This window comes from Pempheris klunzingeri, chromosome 23 (assembly GCF_042242105.1).
Source record: "Pempheris klunzingeri isolate RE-2024b chromosome 23, fPemKlu1.hap1, whole genome shotgun sequence".
Classification (NCBI taxonomy): domain Eukaryota; kingdom Metazoa; phylum Chordata; class Actinopteri; order Acropomatiformes; family Pempheridae; genus Pempheris; species Pempheris klunzingeri.
The window spans coordinates 8,860,346-8,880,190 of NC_092034.1; the positions used below are offsets into that span (position 1 = coordinate 8,860,346).

General features: G+C 42.0%; 2 protein-coding genes across 3 annotated transcripts in view; one reads left to right on the forward strand and one right to left on the reverse strand.

Annotated features, from left to right (window-relative positions):
• Positions 1 to 10,027, reverse strand: part of LOC139222802 (zeta-sarcoglycan-like) — a 32,739-nt gene extending 22,712 nt beyond the window's left edge. The window contains exons 1-2 of the mRNA XM_070854671.1: positions 9,919 to 10,027; positions 2,293 to 2,487 (exon numbers count right to left, since the gene is read on the reverse strand). Of these exons, the coding sequence (XP_070710772.1) occupies positions 2,293 to 2,487; positions 9,919 to 9,957 (234 nt within the window). The 5' untranslated portion in view covers positions 9,958 to 10,027. The remainder of the gene's footprint in view (positions 1 to 2,292; positions 2,488 to 9,918) is intronic.
• Positions 10,028 to 12,219: 2,192 nt separating this feature from the next.
• LOC139222735 (uncharacterized) overlaps positions 12,220 to 19,845 on the forward strand; it is a 43,107-nt gene continuing 35,481 nt past the window's right edge. For both annotated transcript variants that reach the window (XM_070854581.1, XM_070854583.1), the window contains exons 1-7: positions 12,220 to 12,276; positions 12,536 to 12,600; positions 12,696 to 12,801; positions 12,883 to 12,971; positions 13,326 to 13,373; positions 13,586 to 13,728; positions 13,830 to 13,895. In XM_070854581.1, coding sequence (XP_070710682.1) covers positions 12,242 to 12,276; positions 12,536 to 12,600; positions 12,696 to 12,801; positions 12,883 to 12,971; positions 13,326 to 13,373; positions 13,586 to 13,728; positions 13,830 to 13,895 — 552 coding nt within the window. In that variant the 5' untranslated portion in view covers positions 12,220 to 12,241. The remainder of the gene's footprint in view (positions 12,277 to 12,535; positions 12,601 to 12,695; positions 12,802 to 12,882; positions 12,972 to 13,325; positions 13,374 to 13,585; positions 13,729 to 13,829; positions 13,896 to 19,845) is intronic.

Consider the following 19,845-nt stretch of genomic DNA (forward strand, 5'->3'; position numbering starts at 1 on the left):
CTCGCCACACCACAATGAGCAAAGTGGAGTTTGAGAGCAGCTTTGTGAGGATGTGTGTGAACAGATGAGCCCCTGAGGGATGTGTTGAAAGAGTCCATAGTGCTAGCAGCACAAATGGATGGAGATAGTGAATTATAGAGGCGGCGCACAGCGAGGAGAGCTCCATCATTCGTGGTAGAGAGTCAGGACTGGGGACAGACAGGAGGACAAAGTCAGAGGAGCGGAGGAGGTGGGTGGGGCTGTGTGGAGTTACTTTGTATGTCGGCAGCCAAACGTTAAAGTCACTCCTATGCTGAAGTGGAGGTGATGTGGTGGGTGTGAGGAGTTGAGCACAAGCTGCCTTCGGTCAGACGAGTGGGTGGGAGGCAGGACAAACAGGAGGACGTTACGACAGTCAGTCATGACATGCTAAAGGCCTGGATGAGCAGATACAGGCAATGTGTCTGATTCCATGACAACTGGAAGAATTTGCTTTTGACAAAAGCTAGCAGCATTTAAAGCATATAAATAAGCATTACATATTCATTATTGGGCTAGGAACATGGGCTGAATTGTCTGTATCGGTGTGAATATTGGATTTTATTTTGTTGCAGCTGCCAGCAGTGGTGCATTCACGGCCATTCTGCAAAACAGTTTGTTGACATGTATGTAGTTCAGATGTCGCTGATGTCAGGGTAATTACACTTCAAACTATGATTTGAGGATCTAACAATAAGATGCAGTTCAGGAAGCGTAGGATCCAGCAGCTGTGGAGCTTGTCCAATACATGTGTCAAACACAGGGACTTAAGGTGAGGACATCCTGCCCACTGACGCCTCATACCAGGACATGCAGCAGCTGCTCAAAACAGACCATAATACCAGTACAACGGGGTGTAGAGTTTGGCACGTGTTTACTTATTGAGCTGTCTGAGTCCTGAGAGATGGGGAGCAGCGAAGTACATTTTCTGGAGCGACACCAACAGCACTGATAAGGTCTTTTACTCATGACACAGACTGATGGGAGGCGAAGGAGTAGAGGAGTGATAGCAATAGTCAGGGGACGCATCCGTCACAAAAGGAGGGATGCTGCCATCGCGACTTTGTTGACAAACTGCTAAATTGTGTGTATTGTCCCTGGAAATGTCACAGGAGCTCGTAGCATCTGCCAGTTTGGTTTTGCGTCTGAGATTAACACATTCTGTGTCAGCCGGCCCTGCTGCCAAGTTTTGGCTAATTCTTTATCAAATCCAGATGAGACAGAGCATACAGCATGAGAGCGGACGCCTGCATGAATAAATTCTTCCACTTGGGCTGTGAGACGCTGAACCGAGCTAAGTAGTAGATTGACATTGATATTGATGTTATTTTAACAAAAGCCCAAAAGAGACTAAAGGCTACTCATTATTGGTTAGGCTTCATTTTCATCAGTTTGTTTGAAATCCATGTCATACTTTTGAGAATTTAAAAGTATGACAGAGAAATTAATTGTTTTTCCCCTCGCTGTGTTTCATGTGATATCGAATCTTGCTGTGCACTGAAGGCTTACTGTTTAATTTTCACTTTTCCAAATTTCTCGTGCCTATGGTTGGATAAATAAATGATCTTAAACTGCAGAAGTGTAGCTAAATGCTTTTTGTAGTATTTGTCTTGAAGACTTCAGTAGGGAATTACCAAACTGATCATTACGCTTTACAATATCCCAAAACTCAAGTTAAAACCATCTTTGGTGCCAAGCAGCCTTTACTGTGTAGATTTCAGTTGTCAAAGAATTGTTGTGGTTTCTGTAATGTGATCTTTTTTTGTCCAGCTATACCAGCTGCTCACACTTACTAACAAATTCTTTGTACATTTAACCAAAACTATACATCCATCCATCCATCTAGACAAAAATCTCCTCTTTTGTTCCAGTGGACTAGTTCTCAAATACTAGTCCATGAATCGATTAGTTAATCGACGGAAAATTAATCAGTCACAAAACTCATAGTTAACTGATTGTGCAAGTAATTTATTAAGCAAATATTTGGCTTACAAACTCCAGCCTCTTAAACTTAACCTCTTTTTCTGACTCTGTATTTTGATATTTTATAGACAAAAAACAGTTATGATGAAGTGATAATGAAAATAATCATTAACTGCAGCCAATTCCAGGAAAGACCAGTTGTGAAGAACAGGGAGTGTAAAGTCTCTCATAAACTGGGCACTGCTTCATAATAAAAAAAGCAGCAAAGGAGACACTGAGTCGTGTTGCATATTATTAAGTTAATACCCAACAGGCTCAGCTTTATTGTGGACGATGCCGTGCTGTACTCACCACTGAGAAATTCATGACCTTTATGATCCAGACTGTGAGGGCCAGGTTAACTATCATGGTGACCAGGAGCAGCAGCAGAAAGAAATACAGGCATCTCTTCCTCCAGCCGTACAGACCCACTGGGTAAACGGCATCACAGCCAGGGCGCTGGAGATGCAGAGACTGGGATGCGAGGATAAACTGCTCTTGGGTAATCTGAAAAACAAACACACACACACACACGCAAGCCTTTGGGTTAGCTGGCTGTCAAAATATTCACTCCACAGAAGCAGTCACATAGTGCAAGTGGTTATTACCTTGCACGCAGATCTAAAAATGACTCTGAGCTGAGGCATGGCTGTGTAATTCTACAATTTGTGAAAAGTGGTGTTACCACATAAAAGAACAAAAGGTGAGAGCATGGCGTGAATGTGAGCTGGAGTGTTACTACAGCCTGAAATATACATGCTCCGAAATTAAATGAGGATATTTCGATCAGTAAATCACAAGAATTTTTTATAAATTCTGAATAAAGGTTGCTACTTTCAGTTGTTTTCAGGTTGTGTGCACCGACCCTTAACACTTCTAGAAATGGAAACAGTGGCAGAGTAATTCATCATGCTCAGAGCCTAAAAGAAGGTCATTTGGGTGACTTTTTTTTGCCAAGAGATACCAAAGCAGAGGTGCCCACTCTGGAAAAACAAAAAACAAAATATGGTGTGTTTCATTCCACTGCAGGAAAGAGGAATCATCACTCAAGATTAATAGATTACAAGTTAGTGATCAGTTGTGGGAATACCTGGCTCAGAAGTGGAAGAACTCCTAAAAGAGCATATTTACACTTCTTCTCAAACCAATAAGCAGAAATCAGCAACCAAATCTAGACACTAATTGACTAATCATGACATTATAAATATGAGATTATATATGCAAGTTAGTCCTGAAAAACAAGGTCATTGGTATTTCTGCTTGAATGTATGTAATCTACAATGATTTGTATTGATTTAATAATGTGCCATAGCTTTGTTTACAATGCTAATTGCATGTTGACATTTTGTCAAACTGGATCCCCGTGTTCACAAAGAAAGTCACCATGAGTGACAGCTTCCTGTAGCCTGCCTGTGTACCGCTCCCCTCTAGCTGAGATCTTTATAATGTTACAGCCCATCAATCTGTCACAGGAAAATATTTCACATGCCATATGTCCTAATCAGGCTTTATGGAGCCATGTGAGGAGATGTGAAGATGATGTAGACGGTTGCCACAGGCACTCAGTTCATTACTTAAGGGTCTCTCTACAGCCCAGTCTTCACACACAAAACCTCACATTATGAGCAAATTATCGACTGCTTTTCTTCCACTCAGTGCTAATGAAAACAGGTTGTGGATTACGAGACAAAAGGATCAATTTGTGCCAGAGAAATGTTCTCCACTCTGCCTGAGTAACTAAGTGCCTGCCAGACACTGAGAAGCTGCTACATAGGAGCTCTGATCTGAGATCAGAGGGGATGATGTCTGTCAAGTGTGGTCGTCCAGGCGAGAGCGAGCAGTTGCTGTTCTCCAGCCGATCGTGACTGTGGGCTGACAGTGTGAAACTACCCATCACAGGGTACGAGGCTGGCTGAGCTCTGAACTGTTCTGTTCAGGCGTTGTTGAGATGAATTCATACTGAGGCGGGCTGCCATCCCACTCTCTTGCATAGATAATGAATAAAGCAAAGTGCCTGCATGTACAAACCGAGATAAAATATCCAGCAGCTGCAGAATATTTTATTATGTCCAATTATGTCAAATATTTTTTAAAAGGTTCCTCATACTCCCAAGGAGAAACTTTTAATTTATCCCGCCAGTATAAATTGCTTTAATTGCATGGAACACACATCTATAATTGACACACCTGTGCACAATTTTCCCACTGGGACCCCCGAAGTCAGAATCCATGCTCCACATGCTTTATTCAGAGTCAGCACGTCATTAGCGTAGGACACTGATGGCAGGTATCATTAGATTGTATGCTTTTCCTGACAGGGTCTCATTAACTGTGGCAGAGGAAGACGACACACTTTAGCTCAGCAAGCAAAGGACTGCCTCCAAGAGGAACCAACGTACTTGACCATGCTTTAAAAAGGGGCAGAAAGTGTCTCCTGTGCACCTCTTTGCCTCAACAGTTTAGACACACGTGCAGGTAACTTGCTTCAGAGAGTGTCAGTGTGAACGAGACAATCGCAGCTTGTGATGCTTATTGTTACTGCTGCAATAAATTAATATCATTTATAAATTATAAGAAACATAATTTACATGGGAGAATAGTTGATGAAGCCTGGTGATTAAAAAAAAAAACAGACACTGAATCTGGGTTTGTAAAGTTGCGTTAAAGTGCATCGGGCGCCATGTGTGGCCTTTAAACTGATGAAAGGCCGGTGCTGGCAATAAGCATATGTCCTTCAGGCTGTTCACAGTAACACCTCCATTTTCAGACATTTAGAAATCCTGCAGCCTTTACTTTGTGGCTGCAAGTCTAATTTTGCTCACAGGTTTTAACCATTAATTGGTCAGAAAACTGCAAAAAAATGCCCATCACAGTTTCCTATGGCAACCTAATTGAAAGAATGCAATCAAAACTCGATTTCAACAAGTATTAATCGATAATTTTATCTGCCTATTGTATGAAATTCTAAGCCATCAAATATAACATTTGGGTAGTGAACCAAACTGTACTTCCAAGTCTTCCTATTACTGACCCCGTTGCTTGAACGGCAGGCACGAATGATTGGACAATCTCTAAACCAGAACAACAACAACAACACAGGCGAACGCTCTTCAAGCATGGCATCTAACAAGAGTCTTCCGCAGCTTTACCACTGGCTCACAACTTAATCCTCTCCTTAAGTGACTGTTTCCTTGGATGAACAGTTTAGGTCACGTCTGCCAGTGGTGGCAGATGTCTCACAAATGGATGTGGCGACTTTGCAGCAAATACAAATGACCCATTTCGCTGGCCTAGAAATGTCAGTGATTCCAATTTAACCAGCGATACAGCTGAGGGACAAGAGCGCTGTGAGAGGTGCTTATACAATAGACTGAATATTAACTCTCAATGTGGTGTCACACAAGACTTTACGACGACGACTCTGCACAATGTTACAAGATGCCTCGCACGCAACATTCAGTAAAACCATATGTGCTGCTGCTGATCATCTTCCAGGCTCATCAAAAGTTCTTACACTTAAATGGAACCCGAGACGCTCAAAACTTATACAAAAACATTCAAACAACACCAAGAAAAAAAAAACAGTTTAAAGCCAGTCTCTTAGTCTACAGCCATGCCCCTGCTGGACAGATTCAGTCTATTTTCAATCCACTGTTGCTAGGGGAAACTTCAGCACTTGTAATTTCTATGGCAACCCACTGTTCCTAACGCTAGTGGATCCTGTGATTTCTTTGCAAGAGTTTTAATGCATATATTACCCTGGTCGAGTCATGCCTCCTAAAGCTTGGTTATTCACAGAGCAAATGGAGGAGTGCATAGTGGCTGGCGTTTTGTCAATCTGTCACTTCAGCATGCCGGTCACAGCTGACTCTCACAAACACACGCTGGACTGGACTGATCGAGATGTCCAACTGCAGCGGGTGCGAGAAGCAACATTGACTTTTGAGAAACAAAATATTGATTACAAGGCGAGCAGTGCAGGCACGTCACACTATGCTGAATCCCATTTATCAGTATGTGTCAGCTTCAGTGGGTCTGACGATCAACACCTTATATGCAAAAGCACTGTCAACGAACGGAGGGAGAATTCGTGTCCACATAGTGGCTATGACCACTTCAAAACTAGACAAATGATATTTTGGCACCTTTAATGAAGCAGCAATGGACAGTCAGTTGGACTGGACAAGAAACAACTGTAAATCTCTTACCACCCTTGGTTTATTCATACCGCAGTTTTCAATAAACTGTGAGAATCCCATATAAATCACACTGAGAACCACCACAGACATCTCAAACCAGAAAATCAACCAGCCCAAGTCCACTCCAAAGATTTGACTGTTACTTTGGACAAACAAAACAGAAGCCAGTCATTCAGGGGAAGGAAATGAAATGCAAGGATGAATAAAAAGAAAAAAAACAAAAAAAAAACATACATACATGGTGGTGACATATATGGTTAGCCGTTTCTAACCTGGACGAGGGGGAACCCACAGGGGGTCATGAGACTAATCTAAGGGCTCACAAGATGATAAGTTGGGGAGGATATAAGCAAAGTAAATTCTACAACAGAGAATTATGTTGAGGGCACAAATGCTCTTGAAAGTTTTTGCTAAAAATTGGGAGCCAAAAATCCAGAGTAAAAGAACTGCACTGCTGAACATTGAGGAGTTTCCAGCGCCTCGGAGGCCTGCTGCCGACAACAGATGCTCTGTTGTCATCTTACAAAATGATCCTGTGTCCTCGTACAAATCGCTAAGATATTATCAAGCGGTTTGATGAGATCAGATGGAGTCTGACACCATTTAGTAAATCCTCCTTCACCAAATAACGAATTAGATCAATGTTTTTTTTTCCCCAGCCTTTGTTGTGCCAAAAGTTGATGCACTAGTTTTTACAGACTTAATGTACAAATCTATTCGCACAAGGATTTTACTTAAAGACAACAACCCATGATTAATAAGTTAGTTAGTTGTTTTACTTGTTCCAAAAATGGTCCTGTATCCTGTAACATACTGTACAGTTTAGGAATAAGCTGCTGGAAAGCAAAGGCTGTTCTGTTCCAGATAAAGCAAAATTATGTTAACGTATTTCTAAGTATTTGGTTAATTTTATCAATAGTGTTTTGCTTAAATATATAAATAAAGTATGCTTAAATAATGCAACTTATCCTGTTGAAAACAACAAGATCAAGTCTGAGTCTAATAATATCTCAACACTCAAACTTCCAATCACAAAAAGTCTGCAGACCATTTCCCCCCCCACTCAGACAAACAAGATGAGAACACCTTTTCCAGTCCAACAATTACTCTGAGTGTCTGCAGTCCTCATCCACAAAGGCTTGTTTGGGCACGGTTGTGCAGCTCCATCTATGATGAAATTGTCGAGATGTGCTCTAGTACGCTCGAGACAAGCGTTGACAGATCATCACGAGCAGATGGGTCTGAAATCTACTCAAAGCTACGGATGGTTTACCACCTACAGTCCTGATTACATGTAGTGTCTATTAATAGAAACTACACACCTACACAGTAACTTGCCTCTCCAAGGTACAATAGCCATAAAAACTGCTCTCTTTCTCATGTGCTGCGCTGGAAAAGACGTGGATTTGTTGTACTTCATCAATGCTTTTTCCAAGTTTGTGCTGAGCTCTGCGTCACTTTCCTTCTTGCTGGTGGGCTGGGGGAGAGGGTCCTCAGAGCTTTGACTACAGACGTTACAGCTGGATCCAGGCAAAGCCAGCAATTACCCAGCAGTCCCTTCCCTCTGCCAGCAAGCCTCATCTTCACCAATTAGCGTAGAGGGTGATATTCTACATGCTGTTTTGATCAAACAGTGACATGCTGCAGAGGCAGCAAAATGCAGCTGAGAAGCCCCTGATGAAAGAAAATGAGACGTTATTAATGCCTGATAATGTTAATCAGCAAATCGGCTCTCTCTCTCTCTCAGCGGTGCTACAGGAGTCCCACCGGGCCGCCCCAGCTGGAGGTAAGAAAGCATTTGAGGTGCACTAATGACTAACGCTCCGACTCCCCCATGTTGCATATGAACACTGCACAATCGCTGATGCAGCAACAGGGAAAAGGGATGGACACAATCATGCTACTTGTCTGGCATACAGCATTCGAGCACATAGTCATTTAGGTTCTGTGGGCTTTTCAGTTTGACAGAAAGTCCAATCAAAGAGACAGAGGAGCCCGAATATGCGACTGCAACCGGGAAAGCCAATTACACTTCACAAATGTGCAACTCAGTGCATTGATGTAACCATTTCACATTTAGTTGATGTAACAATCAAGCATGTGAGAGAGGGCACTGCTGTCAATAGTCATCGCGCTGTGAAATCCAATTTTTGTGGCTCCATCATTTCTGGTGGAGTTACAACATCAGTGGAGCTCATCAATGGCCTCATCTTTTGCTGCATGCTTGCCCTTTATGGATGGACGGCGGTGCATTTCCTTCAAGGTAACCCCGCGGTAAGCACGACAGCGGCGGGGATCAAAGATCTCCAGTAAGTCAGGCACGACGAAAGGTCGCAGCTGTTCGATCAGAGCACCCAGCAAACAAGACTGAACATCACAGACTCTCTGAAGAGGCCTTTTCAGACAAAACGCCCTTTTGCGGTCCCATGTAGCCTGCTTGTGACGACACTTGTGCGAGAAATATTTGTACTGTGCAACACAAAAGTGTGCAACAAACCTCGTCGGCATGCTGCACCCCTGACCTTCGCATCATTGATTGATGTCGAGAGCTGGTTGTGTTAAGTCTCAAACATTCGCAGCTCTGTCAGTTCCTTCCCTCGGTGTCGATGATGGCTCCGGCGGGGAGGGAGAAGACGACAAACTGCTGATGTAAACAGACACTTCTCCACAGTACACTAGCTTTCCTTGCTAATCCCTAGCAAATCCTTGGAGAGCCAACAGGGCCATTTTGGACAGCACCCCATAGGCGTCATTTGCATTCATAAGATGAACATGCACAGGGGAAGTGCATGACTGAGCGCGGCATTATCAACAAAAATAACGCTACGAAGCATGCTTAAAAAAAAAAAAAGGAAGTGGATTATTTCACTTTTAAATCACCTTCCTGCGATTAAAAAAAAAAAAAAAGCACATAACTCACATTAAGCATGACAAATTAGCTGAAACTTGCAGACTTGTCACTAAGTAGGAAGTGCTGGATCAGCTTGGAGACAGGAGTGATTTCTTGACTGATAAGCATGACCCAACTGCTAAGCCCAGAGCTCTGTGAGTGTGTGTGTGTGTGTGTGACTGTGAGAGTTTGTGTGTGTGTGTGTGTGTGTGTGTGCGCAGCAGGCCAATGGATGGACTCCAGTGCACAGGCAAACAGTAGCAGTGCTGTGTGGGTTTCTGACACCGAGCTGCTTTTTGCACTGCAGCACGGAGCCGAGATGCACATACTGTACCCAGAGGTTACTGCCTCCCCTGCTAGACTGGAATGATAATGAGAAAGCATGCAGGCAGAATATTCATAGGCTGTCACATTACTGTGATTCTTGAAGAGGAGGATGCATAGAATATGAGGTGTAGTGTAGAGAGGGAGATATGTATAAAAAAAAAAAAAAAAAAACTCCAGGCTGGCTGCCTGAGGTGTTGGAGCGCTGGTCAGTGGTTATTAATCATCATGGTCCTGCCTGGAGAGAGATGCAACCACTGCAAAATTATGAGCCGACACTTTCCATTCATCTTTAATTAGCTGGGGTTTATAATGGAGCGATTGAAGCAGGCGGTGCACCTGTTGCAAAGAAGGCTCATGAGTGAGTTGAATAAAACAATAGCAGGAGAAATAATTCATACATGACATTAAGTATCCTCCTGTCCTGTTATATAAAGGTTAAGAAAACTTTCCTCTGCTATAATGTGACACTCAGTCCTTTTAAACTTACATCAAACACACACTTTTCCTCCGTTGTCAGCTTACCTTCAGCGTCTCTATGTCGAGAGTAGCCGACTGCTCCATGTTACAGGCTCATGTGTCACACTTACATATTTCCACAAAGTTGAAACAAGCTAAACGCACGAAATTCAGCGAGCCGGCTGCGCTTCTTCGCTCCCATTCAGAGAAAAATACAGATATCCAGAGCTGGAGTGTTTTCTCCGCATGCTAACTGCGCTTTTAAGCTAATTTATTATTATTTTTTTTAAACAGGCGAAGGTCCAATTAAGACAGGCGGGCTCAGGTGTTCCCGTCCGAGGCTCACTTTTCCTCCGAGGAGCTGAAGAGCCGAGCCGCTCTCCTTCAAAACTCAGCGGCCACAAAGTCAGACACAGCGAGGGGCAGCACTTCCGGGAGAGAATTTCAAAATAAAGGTCGCAGCCTGAAACTGAGCATCCACGTGAATCTCCACTGTAGATCAGATCGGCATAATGTTATTTAGAGTAGTAGTAGTAGAACAGTCCACACTGAGCAGTGGTCCTCAGTCACACTTGCTTAATGTTTTAACTTTTTGGAAGAGTAACTTACCTAAGACTAAACAAGACAAAAAGCTAAACTAAAACGTAACTTTACTAAGTTGGCAAAATTGTCAATCAAAGGGCTTCTTTCTTTCAGCCAATCAGCGAGCGCCTTACTTTCGGTCAATGAGATTGCGTCTTTCTCTCTGCCAATCAGAGTGCTCCTTTAATTTGGCCAATCAGAGTGAATCTTTCTTATGATCAATTATAGGGCTTCTTTCTATCAACCAATCAGATTAGTTCTTTCTTTTGATCAATCAGAGTGCTACTTTCTTTCAGCCAATCAAAGGGCCCCTCAGTTCTGGCCAATCAAATTGGTTCTTTCTTTCAGCCAATCAGATTGCTTCCTTCACTTGACCAATTAGAGTGCTTCCTTCCCTCAGGCCAATCAGAGTGGTTCTTTCTTTCGACCAATCAGAAAGACCCTTACTTTCAGCCAGTCAAAGTGGTATTTTCTTTTCTTTTTTTCCTTTTGGCAAAATGCCTTAGTATTTGTCTAGCCAGTTAAACAGACTGAATATAAATACATTCAATACAAGCTACACCCACGTCACATTTTGTAGTACATTTTATTCTGAAAACAGGGTATTGTTAAATTTCCTGTTTTATTTTAGTGAACTCTGGTTTGTTTGACACAATTCCCATCCCATGTAGGAGGGAATCATCGCTCCAAATAACTATTCAAAACAAGACTGTGTGACCAGAATCAGCAGCAAGAGAGGAGGCTGTTAGTGTCACATCAGAGGACGACTGGCTCTCATTAACATCCATTTGAATCCTCATGTACAGACTTATTTGACCATCATTTAACTAAAATAAACACATTTCCTCGCCAGATGTTAAGCTGCTACCAAGATGCATTTACATACAAGTCTGCAGAGGAATATAAAAACAATATCAAAATGATTTTCATTCATCAGCACATAAACTAAGTGTATCAGGTTTATTCTACAACTCTTTCTTCTCCATTCATTGGTAACTGATGCTCCCTCCAGGACACAAAGTGACACTGCAATAAGAAAAAAACAGTTAATGTAGAGTGTACAGTTAATGATTAGTTGATGCTGGTCAGCAGAGGCGGGGAATTCAGATCCTTTATTTAAGTAAAAGTATCAATACTACTTAAGTGAAAGTACATTAGTATTATCAGCACTTGTGTCTTAAAAAAAAGTCCACTTTTCATCAGAAAAACCTCCTGTTTTCTGCTTCATCATCATTTACAGCCAGTTCAAGGAGGGTTTCAAATAGTTTATTTAGCTTAAGAAGCAGGAGATTTTCCTCACTTCATCCTGAAGTTAATCAGAAACATTCAAGTTCAAAATCACCAAAATTTGGAGATACACTTGGAGGTTTCACTTGACAGGAGGAGGATGAAATTGAAATCTGTAAAGTAATTAAATCTCTCACATGGATGTAGTGGAGTTAAAAAGTAGCACATTTACCTCTGAGGTGAGGTGGAGTAGATGCTCATGTGACTTACAAGTACCTTGAATTTGTACTAAAATGCACTACTTAAGTAAATGTACTTGGTTTTACATTCCACTGCTGACTATCTGGTTTTAATCGCAGTACTTTTAACGTGGAGTATTTTCACAGCTACTTTTACTTGAGTAAATCATCTCAATTGTTCCTCCATTGCCTGTCTGCACCTTCAAACACACAGTAGAGGGCAGCACAGCGTCGGGCTGGCTGCTTTTAGACGAACTCAATCGACCGCCGAGCTCCCGCTCCGCGCCAGGATTAGTAATCAACCATCGATACATTCATGTTATTTACTCATCATCGCAGGGATGACAGACGCCAAGCAAATCATGGCACAGAAAAGGTAGATCGCCTGCATCAGATCCGCGTCAACATTTTACATCATGAGTATATTATTCAACATTTTTTTTTTTTTTAGCTCGCAGGCAATAAAATGGCGTTTCATCTTTTAATAATCCTGCTAAATCACCGATGGCGACGCCCATATTTATAGATCGGCTGGACGGATAATTATGGAGGCGCTTTAATTGCCGTCATTGTCTGTTTATTGTCATGCCTCGTTAATTGTAATGTGACAGTTTTCTCTTCGTGTCCTCTCGCAGTGCTAAAATTGCAGCTGGAGCTGTTGTGTGTGTTGAGAGTGAAATAAGAGGAGATGTGACCATTGGTGAGAATTTGCTTTTACCTTCAGCACCATAAGCGCCTTTCCCCCCCACTTATCCAGCTGCTTCAGTGAGATAATGGGTGTTTTCACTTCTACAGGTGCCAGAACAGTCGTCCACCCCAAAGCACGGATCATAGCAGAGGCAGGGCCTATTATCATTGGAGAGGGCAATCTGATAGAGGAGCAGGCTCTTATTATCAACAGGTACACTGTCTGTTACTACTCAATTTCCATATTTGACTATTGCAGTTTCATCTAATCTCATCCATGTGTTTTTGTCTGTAGTTATCCAGAGAATATCATGCCAGACACAGAGGGAGTTGAACCAAAAACCATGACAATTGGGGCAAATAATGTGTTTGAAGTTGGATGCGGTATCCTTTGCAATGCAAATAGGAATATAGGGGCATTTGTCTGCAGTAGAACTACACTGACAAACTCAGATATTATGTCATTGCAGGCGTGTCTGAATTTATGTTGTACATCTTTAGAAACACCCGAGATGTGTTTGAGGTCACCAGTATGTGGTTTGACCAGCAGAGAGCACTGGCAAGCTTATTTCAGCTGTTTACATGTCCCACTCAGCACGTGTGTTGCTCACAATTCTTTTAAATGATCATCATGAAAATATTATGTGTGTATGAGTTATGAGGATATAGTTAGTGGTGGCAACTGACTGCTTTAAAATGCTAATTCATAGGTTTAAATCCTGAACTGTTCTTCCTCAGTCTCTCAAGCTTTGAAAATAGGAGACAACAATGTGATTGAGTCTAAAGGTAAGTACTGCAAACACTATTGGGAGTGTGCAACATGGCATCACCTATCATGGTATATGTCTTTATGATATCAGTATCTATGTATCATGGTAAGGATTTAATTGAGAACCTGTTTGTTGATAAAATAAGTGTCAGTTGTAACAAGAGAGCAAATTTCATATTCGTACAGTGTATTTTTCTGAATGTGTCTCTTTGCTGATATTAAATCCCAGCTGATCTTGGGAGAAACGTAATCCTGAGCAGCGGGTGCATCATCGGCGCGTGCTGCCAGGTCAACACGTGCGAGGTCGTGCCGGAGAACACGGTCGTGTACGGTTCAAACTGCATCCGGCGTGTGCAGAGCGAAAAGCCCCAGGTGAGTGTCCGCCGATGCTCGACTTTGCCCGAAGTTGTCTCGAAGTTCTGTTGGTTTGTGCGTAGGCGGGTGTAACCAGGGACGGGGTTCTTGTCTTGCAGCCTCAGACTCTGCAGCTTGACTTCCTCATGAAAATCCTGCCCAACTACCACCATCTGAAGAAGACGGTGAAAGGAAGCAGCACCCCTGTGAGAAACTAAGATGGAGCAGCATCTGCACACGCAGACCCGTTTCCCTCAACTTCCACTTGTCTTACACTTTAGTGCTGTTGCCTGATGTGTAGTAGAATACCTCTGGGCAGTGAACATGACCATCATACAGTCTCCATTTCTTCCTGCATATGAGGAATGCCGTCATTTCTCAACATGTGACAATTCTTGGTTTTGCACTTTTGCTTTCAGATCAATATTTAGATTATTTATGATATAAATTGGACCTGTAATTGTACATTTCCTGTGTCATTTATTATGTTAAGCAATTATCTATATTTATAATTGTCCCAAGAATCAGAGTTATTGCAAAAAAGATTCTAATAAAGATTGCATTTAGGCTTGTATTTCTGTAAGTGCTGATTTTATATCTTGTTATTTTTGACCACAAGGAGGGACTGCTGAGCAGCTGTCTGTGCACTCTCTTTACTGCCTCTGAAGGCTTTGTTTCATCAGATGATACAAAATGTCCAATCAAAAGAGAATTTATTCACAATACTACTAAAAATATCTATATAGTCTTGTTTTTTGTCTAAAAATAGTCATAAAATCAAGTTTATAGGCTAAAAATAGCTCCTAAAAATGACGTGATCAGTGACTGTGACTGTAAGCCGATTTATCAGTTAAAAAGTGCAATTACTGAGCAAAGACAACGCCCAAAAAGATAACTTTGGGTGTGGTAGTCCCCATCTTGGATTCGGTGGGTTGCCAGTCCTGCACCTTCCCGCCAGGGTTTGCCAAATTGGTGCCCTGGGTACAGTGGGAATTACACACAATGCTTGGCTTATTGTAATTGACATGGGTGTGGTTGCAACTTGTATTTCCACTGCAGCATGGGCCAGAATAATCCCTGGTGCCCCCCTCCTCACATCTGAGCCCCTTGGGTGGTGCTCCCATCTGTGCCACAGCCTCATGGATTTAAGCGTGGATATATATATATATATATATATATATGTGTGTGTGTGTGTGTGTGTGTGTGCGGTGCCTGAAACTGCCTGAAACACCTGACAGAAAAAGTGCAGATGTCACATTTAACAGTTGTTTCTTTTAAACCCTTGTAACTGTAAAATAAGCTCAAGGCTGCTGCTGCTGCTGCTGCTGCTTCAGGTTTTAAAAGGTTTGAGTTGCGCTCAGTGGGCAGAACGCTGCACAGTACAGCAGCTCCCTGTAGGAGGCCCACAGCTGGTGTCGCACACTGCCAATACTCATTTGAACATGTCACGGTGGAGTCCCACGAGGAGCCCGCATCAACCAGGGGCTAATTATTTCAGCAGTGGAGTGCAGCCGGGGCCATGTCTAGGCTCCTTTCCGTTCTCACTTCTTCTGTTTTTTCCCCCCTTCACCACCATCACTTTTATTTTGGGGTGTTGCCAAAGCGTCAGTTTACTTTAATATGACAAGGAAGACACATGCTGGGCACAGTTGCACGGATGTGCAGACTGACAAGGACCTCATGGGGGGCAAGTGTGGCCTTTTAATCTGCAGTGGGTTTTTAGAGAGGCAAAATGGCTATGATGATAGCAACTCGTGGCAGAAATTTGAGAGGAAGTTCAAATGTTGTTCTATACTTGGAAGCAGTTATTTATACCTCTCTCTTACTGTACAGTTGTGAAACTGAATTATCCAGCTCCCACTCGTTTGTTAAAGCACACTTTTGTACATTGCAGTGGTATGTGCTTTTCTTCTCAAGAGATTATCTCAAGTCAATATTTGGCCTTTGCTACATTATGCAGCATTCTCTGAAGAGTCAATAATATCTTATCATAAACAAAGAAGGAAGCATGAGATTGTAGCTTGTAGTACATGTGCTGGATACTAAGGAGGCTGCAGTAAAAATGTGACTGAAACACAGGTATACTCATATTTCTTCAACATTTAGAAACAGCAAATTACAACTATATAAAAAAGGTTTGAAAAAATAACACTTGTGTTCTTCTGTGTGATTTGTGTTTTCTGCAGCACATACAGTTTACTGTAAGTCTTAGTGTAGTCCACTGCAGTCAGTCATGGTCCAACAGGCCACCAGTTGGTTTTAGAGGATAAAGGCTTTCTGACAGCTGACCTTTGCATCCAGGTCCACTCCACCTTTGAAAAGTGAAATGTGACCTATAGGTCGCAGTGAGTTCCATTGCAATCCTAATCTTAATCACAGCAGGGGACCCTGAAACAGTGGACGTGATGTCTTTTCAGCTATACTCGCAGCACGGCTCTGAGGCATCGTCGGTCAGTCGGACCACCACTTTGGTCCAGACTGAAATTTCTGAGCTGAACTGTTTCGATGGATTGCCATGAAAATTCATATAGATATCCATACGCCCTAGAGGATGAATCCTAAAGAGTCTGGTGATCCTCTGACTTTAACTGCAAAACAACGTATCATAAAAACTAATGACGTGATAACATAAAATGGTAACTCCACAAAAACCTGACATCACAAACGCAAGACAGAAGATTTAAATTCACTGCAAGTAAAAGTCAATACGAATAGTTCTGCAGCTCAAATGAAACTACAGAAAGCAAATGACCTCTTTTTTCTGTTACACATTGCTCAATAAAGATTAAAGGCAGTGGGAAAGACAAAGACCTCAGAGGCCGGGTTTTAGTTTAACCTTTTATTGGTTCCACTGCACAACAAAAGAGAAGATATATCTTTACGTACTTCCCTTTGACCTGCTTCAAGTCATTTTAGGACCACTCAACATCATTCAAAGGGAACATTACTGTCCATTACATAGGCCTGTGTCAACATTTGGGAATTCAAGCCTAGGAGACATACTTAGCGTGGTCTCTGCTCTCTACTCAACCCTTCCTCTGTCCGCTGAACCATGAAAGCCTATAGTACAGTCTAGTGACACAGACCTGGGCCTCTTTCTTGTGTTTCTGTGCCTTGACACAACTACGGGTCTTTCCATACACGAGAGGACAGAAGGGTGGCTTTGTCAGTCAAGCTCTTATTTTTGTTCAGAGCAGGTTTCCATCTCGTGACTTGTCAGATTTAACACACGGCTTCACCTGACGACCCCGGCTGTGCCCTTGAGGATAAACGCACGTTCTACCTCACTACTCAGTAATGCAGCCCAGTTAATCACAAGAGCTCTTGCATTCTCTTTCTCTGAGCCGGTCGAACAGAGGAAATATGATAAAGGACAGCAGCAACTCATGATTAAGATGATTCTACTCATCAATTTGGACTTTTTGGCCCTCTTGAAATATCAACTTCACTTTTTCCTCTTTTCTCACTAACAAAGACACCCAAGATAAAAAGGGCACTAACGTTCGAAAGGCGACATGTTCTTGAGGGATTATTTCCTGGCAGAGGCTTGCATTTCTTCCTGTGGGTGTTTGGTGATTGACAGTAACCACAGCATAATAGAATGTGTACACTGATATGAAGACACTCAACTCAGCACATAACTGTCTTAGTGATAAACCGGAAGACTTTACTAACCGAACTAAATTAAGGATCCTGGTTTGCTTTGGCTCAAATGTTTACCCAGTTTAGAGGTGTGGGCTTAGTACAGTGGCTGAAAAGGGCAAATGCACTGTAATGGACAAAGTTATTTCCATTATGAGAAATGCGTGGCAGTTTCAAAAACAATGCCAATTCACAAAGTTATATGAAAATTCAATGCACTGCAAATGAAAAAACGTGCCGCAGGAAGCCAACACAAATACAGTTGACAGCAAACGTTATGACATTGTGAAAGGCCAAATGTAAAAAAAAAGACAAGTCTCTTTCTCTCTGGTGGAAAACAAGCTGTTCCACTCAGCGCTCCCCCTAGAGGCCTGGAGCACTTCACTTACATTGCAGCGTGTTTCAGTTGCACTTGCTTTTTGGGGTGTTTTTATTATGGATATAATGGATTGCCATGAAATTGATGTTGCGTGTCTTGTCGTTTTCAGGATGAATTGTAACAATTCCTTGAGTTCCTTGAATTTCTATCTAGTGCCATCATCAGGTCAAAAATTTAATTTGTCCAAACTTTGGTTTACGAGCAAATCCCAGTGAAACTAATGACATTGTCATCACCATCAGCTGTATGTTCAGCGCTAATTAGCAAATATTAGCAAATGTTAGCATGCTAAAATTCTCAAATATTAGCATGCGAACACTCTAAACTAAGATTGTGAACATTGCAAACATTATACCTGTATGTTAGCATTGTTGTTGTAAGAATATTAGCATGGTGACAGCAGCATTTAGCTCAAAGCACAGCTGACAGCCTCACAGAGCTGTTAGCATGGCTTTGTTAAAATGTAGGAAAATATATCGAAGCAAACGGATCCCTAAAGGAGATAACTTCAGACTGTACAGATGTCACTGGAAAAGGAAAAAGAAGAACCTAGACAATTACATAACCAACTTCAAGAAGCACTGCTGTTATTGTCATTTAACTGGTATTGGTATTGTCATTGCTTGAGTAAGTTGTGGTTGTGAAGAAGCCACTGAAAAAGACTGAGCAAACTAAAACAAAGCACCAAGCCTCTGATGGCCAATTAAAGCGGGTCAATCTGACCACAAATTGCTCAATGGTGATCTTAAAGTAAGATCAAAGGCCACTAAGCATAAGGGAGGAACGCTGTATCAGTAAGTCAAAGGAATGGAATGGCCTGGCTCTGAGCCCAATGAGAGCCACTTACCACACATCACTCAAAAGGGTGAAGTGTGTTGGTCTGCCAAACCCAGAGCTGCTGTCAGGTCTACAAGCTTGCTTATTGTTACAGGCGACCCCTAGATGGATTGCAACATTGTCCTCCCACTTTTTTCTTTCTTTTTTTGTTGTTGCTTGCTGTAGAGGAAGTTAGTAACTGTGGAGAGTAGCTGCAGGAATATAAAGAAAGAGTGAGAGGAGGAAGAGATGAGACAACACATCATGTTTGAGTCATCTGACTGCCGACCAAGAGGATTGCAAGACCCGCGGGGGTCCTCCCTCAGGGATCCACCCCTGGTCAATACATTGGCATTGTGTCATGATAGATTCTTGTTTTGGTGCTCATATCAAGCTGGCCTTTTAGCTATGAGTCACTGATCCAGAAGACGATGTCTGATAATCAGATTTGTCTCTCAATCTTCAATCCTGCTTTTGTTTCAGCAAAGGTTCTTTATTTATAGTTCATATGCTTGGTAACTGGGCAGCAGCAGATTTCTGGTTCTAAGTCTTAGCTTAGCACAAAGAAACAATGGGAAATAACCTGCCTGGCTCTGTCCATAAGTGGAAAAAAAAATCCACCCACTTGTACTTTGGCTTCTACAAATAGTTTTGCATTACGGGTTGTTAAAGCCTCAATGTTGCTAGGCGAAGTTAGCTTCAGAGTCTGTTTATACCAGAGGTGGATGGTCCTGAGAGACAGAAGTTGGTCCTCTATTTTTGAGATACAAGAGGGAGATCTAAATAAACCATTATATTTGCATGAATAATTTTTTTCACTCTTCTTTAGAAAAAATCCATTACTGAAATTCTGATTCAAACGAAGGAGTGGTCGGGGGCAGAGGAAGGCAGGCTCTACATTAATTTATTACATTTGTTTTTATGCACATCTGTTATGGGCCAAAACACATAAAGGACTCTCCAACAGAGGACATCCTTCATCTTCAGTTCTCTACTACTGTACTTTACATACATATAATGTGATGAACAGGTAGTAAAGCAATAGATTCATATTGTAGTATATTAGAAAAGAAATTTTAACATGCAAATTGCAAACTACTTTCAAACACATCACTATGAAATTACATTTCTTTCAGTCCTTTTTAACAGAGTCTAAATTTCACTTTTTCAGATTTCCATTCGTCAAGGCGTCAGTCTGTCTAGTGACACGCACACAAGGTTCATTACCATTCAGAAATCTTGTTAGCCATAGTTTTACTGCTTATTTTTCATTTATGGTGCTGATGAAACTGTCAAGT